The sequence below is a fragment of the Sparus aurata genome, chromosome 15 (assembly GCF_900880675.1).
Source record: "Sparus aurata chromosome 15, fSpaAur1.1, whole genome shotgun sequence".
Lineage (NCBI taxonomy): Eukaryota > Metazoa > Chordata > Actinopteri > Spariformes > Sparidae > Sparus > Sparus aurata.
This window is the reverse complement of record NC_044201.1, coordinates 5,503,616-5,514,631: the sequence shown is the minus strand read 5'-3', so window position 1 is coordinate 5,514,631 and position 11,016 is coordinate 5,503,616. Positions and strand designations below refer to the sequence as shown.

Sequence of the window (11,016 nt, the reverse complement as noted above, 5' to 3'; positions counted from 1 at the left end):
GGTTTATAACAAGTCCCCATCTACTTCAGGTGTATCGGAGAACTTTTCATTTTTGGGTAAACTTACCCGTTAAGTCAGTTATTAGTTAAAAACAAAGGGACAAATACGACATTTTAACAGTCGCTCATCACTGTGGAAGGCCCAGGGGATATTCTATACTCTCACATATCTTTTACGAGATAACACAACCAAATATTTTTGACCACCTTAAAGCTGGAAAACAATTCAACAAAACAATTTACCCAAAAATGAAACAAACAATTTGATTGTGGCCTACTAACTACACACCGGTGACTGAGGTTGGGCCTAATGGAGCAGCTGCAGCTGGCGTTACCCAGATAACTGGAGTCTCTTTTCACTCTGTCTTGCACTTGCATATAATGCAATGGCACTGTTGTGTTTCTTCCCTGAGAACCAGAGCAACACTATCCAGGAGATCTGTTCGCCAGACCCTGGCCGAAGTGAAGCTCTGAGGCTTGAGACTCCCAGGGAGTGAATCAGAAATGTGTTTGGGACAAACAGAGATTTTCCTTAGGATGACTCCAGGGCAGAAGAGATGTTTGTTATTATCGCTTAGCAAATGAGCATGTGTTCTGACAAAACGCAAAGAAAATGTTCACATCACTCACGGAAATAACCGTGATCCACACCAGTATGAACCCACGACAAAAAAAAATCTCTTGGATCTGACTTAAATAAATGGACCAGAAGGACGCGTAAATAACAACATCATAATATCATCTTTACATTTTTCAGACATTTTTGTCCAAAGCAACTTACAGTAATTCATACATACATTTATACACTGATGGCGGCGGTTGCCATGGAAGGTGCTGACCAACACGTGAGGAGCATTTTGGTGCTCAGTATCTTGCCCAAGGACACTTCGACATGCAGACCAGAGGAATTGAACCAGTGGCCTTCCGATAACAAGACACTGGCTCTACCCCTGAGCCACAGCCGCCCTTGTCTTGTAAAAAGCCTGAACTCATGTGTTTTCAAGTCTGTCGGCCAGACGACAAGCAGACAACTTTTAAAATGCTTATTCCCTGAATGGAGTTGTTCCCTGAATCGAGTTCTTAATCCATTCAGGGAATGGTGCTGTTACTTTTCTATCATTGGCTGGCTACTGGTGAGACCCCTGGAAAAAAAGAGCTTATTTAATGTGTGTTTAGTGTGACTTAATGCCAATTCACCCAAAATCCAAAACCGTTCCCAGTTCATGTCATGGATTTACTTGAAAAAGAGAATAAAAAAATCAGATCTACAGTATCTTCAGAAGTATTGAGCTGAGGAATTAAAATCAATAGCATGTCCTGGTACTTGTGACAAGATGACAACTTTTAGTATTCAACAAATCAAAACATAACAAGTTAACCTGCAATTTAGAAAACCCAATTAAAAACAGGCTCATTAGGTATCCGACAGATACAGCATATTTGAAAATCTTCTAGAACCTTCAGTCAAAATAACACTGAAGTGTGTTTATTCAGCTCTGAAGCCATATTTTGAAAACATGCGTTACTCAGTTGTTATGCAGGACAAAATAACTTCTAGATGTGACACACCTACATTAATAGGACAGAACGGAATCACTACACAGAACCTTTGGCTGTGAAAACAGAGACATGAATGTTTGAAAATAACAGATTCTTTTTTTCTGGTAAAAAAAACAAACAAACAAAAATAACCCCTTTTATTAATTTGATCACTGTATCCATTCGGCAACAACTATTCATAAAATTACATGTTGCCAAGCTTCTCTTTCATCCTCCTCACTGTCAACAAGCTCCTGCACAGGATGCACCGCCATGGATGGACCATGAAATAAGTCGTTTTTCTTTTGCGCCAAGTAATGCACCCACCAATCAGGTCACCTTGCAAATGCAAAAAACGAAATTTTCATACGGGCCATGGTTTTCTTGGCTGAAGAAAATGGGTCCAAAATGAGTGTTGTCAAATGTCGCATCCACCTGTTGAGATATTTTTCAAAGAGGCCTGGATGACATAAATGAAGGAGTGACTGTGTCTTGATCTGAGAAAACGCACGCATACCATGGACAGTGATTTCAGACGCATCCATCTAGCTGGTGAACTTTTGATCACAGCCCCTGGCGAGCACGCGCAACCGCCTCTCTCCCTCACACTCCTGGGAGACGCGCCACGTGCGTTTTTTGTCTCCGCCGCGCGTCATCCTGGTATTTCTCACTTGAAGCTGAAGAGAAACAGACGCAACTTTTCGTCTTTCTAAGAAGCGATCCGGAGGAGGAGGAGTAGGAGGAAGATGAGAGCGGAGCGGAGCGGACAGGCTGCAGATTCAATTAATGCTGAGGGAGGCTGATGGAGCGACCCCGCTGTCACCACTACTGAGATTCTCCAGTAGCAGAGAACTCACATATTCTAAGACATTGTTATTTCTATTTTTTTATTGTTATTATTCAGTCGAGGAAAGGCGCGGAAGCTTTTGTCTACTGGTAAGTGTCTTTTTGAATTGCCCTTGTTTTCATTCATTGTGTTTTTAGCGATAAGCCGGAAAACATATCTCTGTCAGCCCGGAGTTACCTTTGAGTTTGTTTTTATGTATTTATCTCAACTCTATTTACTCAATTTTAAATTCACAGTCCGTCACAGTCTTTCTCTCAATAGTGCAATTATATCTTGGAACTCATGTGCCCAACACTCAAGTTGAGACCCCCTGCAGTTTAATGGAGCCACTTTTAATTATAATCTGCCTCAGAGCCCGAATATAATGCAAAGATTTGTTTTGTTCTAGTTCTGCAGATATAAAATATTCTTGCATGGCATTATAATTAAAAAGAAATAGAAACAACATCACATTTTTAATTAATTTTTACCCATTAAAAAGTAATCTTTGCAAAACCTAAAGACATCATCTTCATTTCTCTTCTAGATTATAGGAATGTGTGCTTTTTATCTTGTGCCAATGTAACAGTACAAATATGGTATGCACTTGTTAAATGTATTCTTTCTTACCATGAATCGGTTAAAATTCTAGTTCTGCTTCTTCCCCTAATGCGACTCAAGTGAGACCCCCCCCTTGCAGCATAAGAAATGCCCTGTCATCACGCTAAGCCTTGTCCTATGACACTGGCTTGCTGTAAAGTGACAAGCTCCTCATAAATTACATAAAAGCCTTTGCCAGACATGATGACCTCACCCAAAAACATTTTTCATCAGAGGATACCATAGAAATGTCACACGTGTCAGCATGGTCACACCCAGAGCCTTGAGATATTGTAATTTGTTTTGATTGTATCTTGTTGCCATCCTGACCCCTGCATGACTAACGCTGAGACCAAAATCTTTTTTTCTAGGTGAGGATTTGCTGATATTTTTAAGAGATGATTCACCCTCTTCAAATTTCCATTTCCACACAAACAACTTAATAAGGAGTCAGATTTTGAGGATACACTGGCACCATGCACAACAAAGCATAATTGTTCTGCCAATTTGTTGGAGCAAATTGTCAAACAAAAGTCTTTCTGAACCAAAATAAGAGGGTGTGCGAAGACATGGGGGACTCCAACATCAGCCACATGGATGCTTTTAGAGAGATGCGGGGGAGTCTTCCAACAGACAAGATGGATCACTACATGGACAACTATGATATGGACTATGGCATCCCTCCTGGTGATATCCCAGACACCACGCAGGGCCAGGCCTTCTTTGTGGCCACCATTGTCATTGGTTTGGTGCTTGTCTGCATCATGCTCGTCTGTGGTTTGGGAAACTTCATATTCATCGCCACGCTGACACGCTACAAAAAGCTCCGCAACCTCACCAATCTGCTCATCGCCAACCTGGCCATCTCGGACTTCATTGTGGCAGTGGTGTGCTGCCCATTCCTGGTGGACTACTATGTGGTGAAACAGCTCTCCTGGGATCATGGACTGGTGCTGTGTGCCTCTGTCAACTATCTCCGGACAGTATCACTCTATGTGTCCACGAATGCATTGCTTGCTATTGCAGTTGACAGGTGAGTCTGTTATATATTTGATATTTCAGTTGGTCTATGAATGTGTCCCTGTGATCATGCCGGGCTTCACAAATGATATCTTCCAAGTATTGTGTGCAGATTCAGATCAATAAAGCTCCCATCTTTTTATCAGTCACTATCTCCCCTATCCAATGAACTTACCATTGCAGTCAATCACCTTTTGTGCCATTTCCAAGGAAAAATAGAGATATTGAAACAAATGCCTTTTCCGTAATATTGTATTGTAAAAGCAATATTTTAAACATGGTGTCTCATTGGATTAAAAAAAAAAGCTACAACAGACCATTAACCAAACTGAAATGTACCTGAATTAGTACAATGTTGTTGTTAAATACTATACCTGTACAAGAACCTGCTGGTTCATAGCTGCTGATATATTCAATCTCATGGGGAGGTTTTGCTTTTATCTATGATGCTATCGTTTTCATGACCTAAACTGGCATGAAGTTGAGATTTAGGTGCTCAGATTTGTCTTGATGTACAGTATAACAGATGAAAGTAAAAACATGTTTCACTTGTACTTAAAAGGCTATGTAAAGTCCAACATTTTTTATGGGTATATATCAAAGAGGGAAAAGGAAATAACAAATGGCTGTAGAAGGATCTTAATTCAAAATGTACAAAGACAAGCTGCAAGCAGAATCAGGGAGAGGGATGTGAACTGTAACATAGGGAATTTTAACATGAAATTGAAATTGCATGCTTTGTGTATGAATCAATGAATATCTATCCAAAATCCAACCAAACTGTTTTTAGGACAACCCTGTTTCCAAAATGTGGGATAGTGTGTAAAACAGAAATAAAACAAAACTGAATATTTTGCAAACCCTTTTTGCACAATTAAAAACAGTACAGAGACAATATAATGAATGTTTTACCAAATCAGCTTCATGGATTTTTGTTATTATGAATTTGATGACAGCTACCTGTTTCATGCAAGTTGGGACAGGAGCAACAAAAGACTCAGAAACACAATTAAACAGGTTGATTGGTAAAAGGTGATCATGATTGAGTATAAAAGGGTTTGTCACACGCATTGATGGAGCTTGGCTCACCACTTAGTGAAACACTTGGTTGCATGAAGGATATTGTTGTTTTTAGCTGACACTTAGCTTAAAGCTTAAACTACTCTTTTTTTTCTTTCTTTTTTAAATTCTAAACAACCCAACTATTTGGGAATCAGGGTTGAACATGCAGTCCCTCAACTGACCTCAGAGACATAAGATGTATTCTACTGGGATTCGACATTTAAAAAAACGATACACACTCATGAACAATACAACAATCAGTATTACCAAATGCATAGAAGTCTGCAGTCAAAGCTGCTATTTTAAAGTGAAACTCTTGCCAAAATGCAACGTAGGCTTTTTCTGTGAATGTAGCCGAGTCAAACTTTCATGTAAAAGCATAATAACAACGAAAGCGCCACTTCTAAGATTGACCGTATTTTCGTTTTCAGGTCAAAATCATTTTCAATGGGAGTGCTAGGGGCACTTTTACAATAGCATCAAAATCGCTATTTTCAAAACACTAAGAAGGCTCGACACTTCATGAAACTTTCCTCGTAGTATCACCAGGAGGGGAACCAACTATGTGGTGAACATTAGGCCAATTAATATTTGCATGTCTTGCTGATGCTAGTGTAGGGTAAGTGATCAATGATCTGGTTCCTCTCCCATTAAGAGCTCGTATCACTGTGCTCAGATAATGGGAGGATAGCGAGAACAACCAACAGTGGTGGAGAAGATCTACTGAGTGTGGCAGATCGCCCTTCTCTGTGAGCACAGCAAACTCAGTATACAATGGGTGAAATCAAAGCTAAATTAATTTCCATTATGCACCCATCATGTGTAAACGTAGTTGCCTGACAAATCTTAATGTTGGGAAATCTTGTTGTTGATCTTGATTTATAGTGGATATGTACTGTCATGACTTGTTCTGCGTTCCATTCAACATCAGAGGTTGGAATGTCCTAGTTGAAACTTCCAACTTTCGACCTCAAAGCGTTCCAGGTGCAAGATGCCAAAAGTGTCTCCTTGAATAAGTAAACAAAATAAACATGGGAAAACAATATATGAGGAAACAGACACCATTATAAATTTTATTTTATGGCACTTTTATACTTGAGAATGTATCTAAGCAATGAATTCCCAAGCCTTATACAAATACTGTTGTCTACAAATACACACATATATATATAAATACACATATGTATATGTGTGTGTGTGTATGTAGGTATGTATGTATGTATGCATATATATATATATGTTTATTATATTTATTTTAAACATTTGATCTACTTCTAGAGAATTCTTTAGATTTGTTTCTTTCCATTTAGAAAATTCCTTGGAGTACACACATTAATGTAGGGAGACATAATGTATGTGGGTGCATGAGTGTGCACAACACTGACAGTTTCATAAAAATGCATAATTTAGTTTTACAATGCTGAGGCTGGATAATGACTGTTTTGTCTGCCAAAGTAATTATTAAAAATTACCGTTCAGTCAATACATCCTTCAACATGACTACTGGGTGCAGGAGGTTATGGAGAATGTATAAATGATAATGCTGCTGTAGAATCGGAAAACACAGTTCAAAAATACATATGGAATGTTTAAAATAAGATTAAGCTAATCATTTAGATGAGTAATCTATGCAAAAAGGTTTAACTGAATTGTTTATTAACTGGCGCATTAAGAGAGCATTTCATGTCTTGTCGACAAATTAACCTCCAAACTGATTATTTGGTGACATTTAGCTCAACTTTATCTGCTGTTAGTACATTATATGTCAGTCGGAATCAAATTAAGAGGATGCTGCGTGTAATGATATTGCAATTTGAAATTTAGAACACTTGTTATTTTCGAACTTAAAGCAACATTATCTCACCTTTTCACCTCAAAAAACAGCTTCAAAATCATGTTGATGTTAGAGTGACATTCTAAGTGCTGTATTGTAGGCAACTGGACTGTCCACACTTTCTAGAACACATGTCACCTCTCATCCAAGAGACCTCTTCAGTTCTAATTAACTAGAGGCGAGTTGCAGGCTTTTAAACTGTGTATGGGAGTGTCCTTATACAGTCATTAAGGACACGTGTGAACTCTGAGTTTCAGCATTCACACGTGTCCTTATACAGTCATTAAGGACACGTGTGAACTCTGAGTTTCAGCGTCATTAGGGCCACTTGTGGGTCGGTAGGTTAGCCCAAGATCAATGGTTGTCAAGCTGTTTGGGGATGGAACTGCATTGAAGGTGTGTGAGAAGTAGTTTCGTAGGCCACCTCCCCTGTTCAAAGGCAGTCATTCCAGTTTGACATGGATGGATTATTTGACTCCTCTTTTAACCATCTGTCCTCTCTGGCCAAGATGTTCACATTGTTGCCCTCAAAGGGATGATATTCCCCCTCAGACCTAAGTTGACAGCAGAGCCTTGACCAGACGAATTACCCCTCCTGTGTTGTGCCATTCGTTTATGGAGAGGTTTAATTTGTATCCCCAATGTACAAATCTATGCAGTCCTGCCTGCACTTAATAGCATACACTACATTACTCTGCTTATACCTGGGTATTTTGTTCTTAGGATGGACAAGTTTCTCCCTTATTATTGTACTGGTAGGTTTGAAGTGAACTGGGATATGTTTATTGAAGATCCCCAATAAGTGATGAGTTTCTCAGATATTACCACGAACATAAGGAATGACGATGTTGTTCTTTTTCCGTCTCTTCCTCTCCGTCTGCTCTGAATCTATCAGAGGTTTTGTACAGAGCTCTAGCATGGAGGGGATAAAACAGCCAGGGTTTAAAAGCCTGCAACTCTCTTCTGGTTAGTTAGAACTGAAGAAGCGTGAAGGTGAAACGTCATCACAAACTGATGTCCAGTTGCCTGCGGTATAGCATTTTGAATTACCATGACCTAGATGACTGAGAACCTTCATCAACATGGTACAGTGAAGGGTAATAGAGTGAATGGTCTCTGCCACTCCAATACATACATGTTTAGTTCTAGATACATGTTTTCAACACATAACATTGTTCTGACATAATAAGTTTTGTTTGTAGTTAGCACCGGCAATACGTATTAAAGATTGTTACACACCTGGTGTTTGTATTTACAACAGCAGTGTTGCACTCAGAAACTGTGGGTGGTTCCAAATGACACAAAATGCCACTTTATACAAAATATTGCTTTAAGTGAATGCTAATGACTGGTGTCATTAAGTGTCATTTTCATCATGTCATTGTTAATGCAAAGTTGACAACCATGATGTCTTCATTATTACATTTTGATAGTTTGATGTCAGCTAATAGAAGTGCTAGCTCCAAGTGCTAACTGAATTAACTAGCTAATGGTGGCTAGAAGTAAGCACCAGTTAGCAGTTAGCTTTCATTAGCAACATATAAAACTCCAGTCCTCTCCTTATTCCATGTCATCAAACATTATAGCATTTAAAGACATTTTAATGACAAGCCCAAATTGTACCAATGCAGTCAACGTCAAGAAAAATATATAATACAACACAATTATAATGGTGTCATGACGTCCAGACATCACCATGTTTTGATCACATTTAGGGTGAGGTGATATTTTTTGAGCCTTTTATTTTCCTGCATGATTTGAAGTGTTGAATAAACATTTTCATAAAGCAAGCATATTTGCCCTCTCTTATGTTGTTAAACGTATTAAGAACATGAAAAAAATACATTAAGGTACATTTAGAACAGAAAAGAATGTGCCAAAAACATTGTTAACTATGGACAAAATGCGATTAATCGCGATTTAAAAAATGTATCGTTTGGCAGCCCTAATAAATATATAATATGTAATATATATTGATTAATTAATACCTATTTTTTAAATAATTTTGATTATGTGGGTTCCATATCGACACTGAAGAGGTTGAATCCATGGTAATGAATAAATAAACATGTTTTATAAACATATAGATATAAACTACATCTCTAAAAAACATGAATCACTAACAATTTTATGTTGGTGAATTTACAGGGCCTGCCACTCAATTTAGTGCACTGTCATGCTTTTACATATGGATCAGAGATTCTTCTGAATCATAGACCACTGTATATTGTAGTTTGATCTTCCATGATTGACTGAGAGCCATTTGATTGCCAAATCAAATTATTTGTTTTGTATTATGTACACACTCCTTGATTATTTGATGTAACAATAGATCTCTTTTTTTCCAGGTTCATGGCTATAGTCCATCCTCTCCGGCCTCGTATGAAGTATCAAACTGCCTACTGCCTGATTACAGGGGTATGGATTGTCCCCATTCTGATATCCATTCCCTCTGCCTACTTTGCCTCTGAGACCATGTATCCTCATGGTGGCACCACCCCCACCACTCACAAAGTCTTCTGTGCCCAGATCTGGCCTGTGGACCAGCAGGCCTACTACCGGTCCTACTTCTTGTTGGTTTTTGCTGTGGAGTTTGTTGCGCCTGTGATCATCATGGCAGTGTGTTACGCCCAAATTTCCCGTGAGCTCTGGTTCAAGAATGTCCCAGGTTTTCAGACGGAGCAGATTAGGAAGCGATTGCGTTGTCGCCGCAAGACAGTGATGGTCCTGATAGCAATCTTGACAGCATACATTCTGTGCTGGGCGCCGTACTATGGCTTCACCATCCTGCGAGATTTCCATCCAACACTCATCTCCCGTCAGAAGAACTCACTCGTCGCCTTCTACATCATAGAGTGTATTGCAATGAGCAACAGCATGATCAATACCTTTTGTTTTGTCAGCGTCAAGAACAACACAGTCAAGTACCTGAGGAAGATTGTACTGCTGCGCTGGAGGTCGACATATGCCCCTAATAAGACTGTAGACGAGATGGATATTCGGACCTCCTCCATGCCTGTAACAGAGGAAATTGAGTGCATTCACCTGAGGTGTAGAGAAGAAACCCTGTAAAATAACACTCATTTAGATTTGGACTGCTGATATACAGAAGTCACATGATGTTTGACTGTCATGACTTTAACACCGCACATTTCTCATGTTTAAATCACATTTTGGAAAGATTACAGGCATCCTGAACCACAAGGAAGGTCAAACCCTCACAATATATTGATTACTGGAATGACATACATATTACATATATTGCCAAAAGTATTTGCTCACCTGCTTGACTCGCATATGAATTCAAGTGACATCCCATTCTTGATCCATAGGGTTTAATATACTGTCGGTCCACCCTTTGCAGCTATAACAGCTTCAACTCTTCTGGATAGGCTTTCCACAAGTTTTACGAGTGTGTTTATGGGAATTTTTGACCATTCTTCCAGAAGCGCATTTGTGAGGTCATGTTGGACGGGAAGGCCTGGCTCTCAGTCGCCACTCTAATTCCTCCCAAAGGTGTTCTATCGGGTTGAGGTCAGTACTCCGTGTAGGCCAGTCAAGTTCATCCACACCAAACTCTCTCATCCATGTCCTTATGGACCTTGCTTTGTGCACTGGTGCACAGTCATGTTGGTATCAGTAAGGGACCATCCCCAAACTGTTCCCACAAAGTTGAGAGCATGGAATTGTCCAACATCTCTTGGTATGCTGAAGCATTCAGAGTTCCTAAGGGGTCAAGCCCAGCTCCTGAAAAGCAACCCCACACCATAATCCCCCCTCCACCAAATATTACACTTGGCACAATGCAGTCAGACAAGTACTGTTTTCCTGGCAACCGCCAAACCCAGACTTGTCTATCAGATTGCCAGATGGAGAAGCCCGATTTGTCACTCCAGAGAATGCATCTCCACTACTCTAGAGTCGAGTGGCGGCATGCTTTACACCACTGCATCTGACACTTTGCATTGCACTAGCTGATGTTTGGCTTGGATGCAGCTGCTCGGCCATGGAAACCCATTCCATGAAGCTCTCTACGCACTGTTCTTGAGCTAATCTGAAGGCCACATGAAGTTTGGAGGTCTGTAGCGATTGACGCTGCAGAAATTTGGCGATCTCTGTGCACTATGCGCCTCAGC

At 39.8% G+C, this 11,016-nt stretch overlaps 1 protein-coding gene across 2 annotated transcripts; it reads left to right on the top strand.

The window, feature by feature from the left end:
• The first annotated feature begins 2,171 nt into the window (after positions 1–2,171).
• On the top strand, positions 2,172–10,332 carry prokr1b (prokineticin receptor 1b). Of its 2 annotated transcripts, XM_030442447.1 has the most exons (3): positions 2,172–2,474; positions 3,336–3,997; positions 9,229–10,332. In XM_030442447.1, the coding sequence occupies exons 2-3, from the start codon at positions 3,534–3,536 to the stop codon at positions 9,950–9,952; spliced, it is 1,188 nt and encodes a 395-aa protein (XP_030298307.1). In that variant the 5' UTR covers positions 2,172–2,474; positions 3,336–3,533; the 3' UTR covers positions 9,953–10,332. The 2 variants fall into 2 exon arrangements, with proteins under 2 accessions (XP_030298307.1, XP_030298308.1); XM_030442448.1 differs by lacking the exon at positions 2,172–2,474 and having other exon boundaries at positions 3,317–3,997.
• Positions 10,333–11,016: the final 684 nt, after the last annotated feature.

Coding starts and splice junctions, on each gene's coding strand:
- prokr1b (XM_030442447.1), top strand. CDS start 3,534: ATGGGGGACTCCAACATCAGCCACATGGATGCTTTTAGAGAGATGCGG. Junction 3,998..9,228: donor CTTGCTATTGCAGTTGACAG/GTGAGTCTGTTA, acceptor CTTTTTTTCCAG/GTTCATGGCTATAGTCCATC.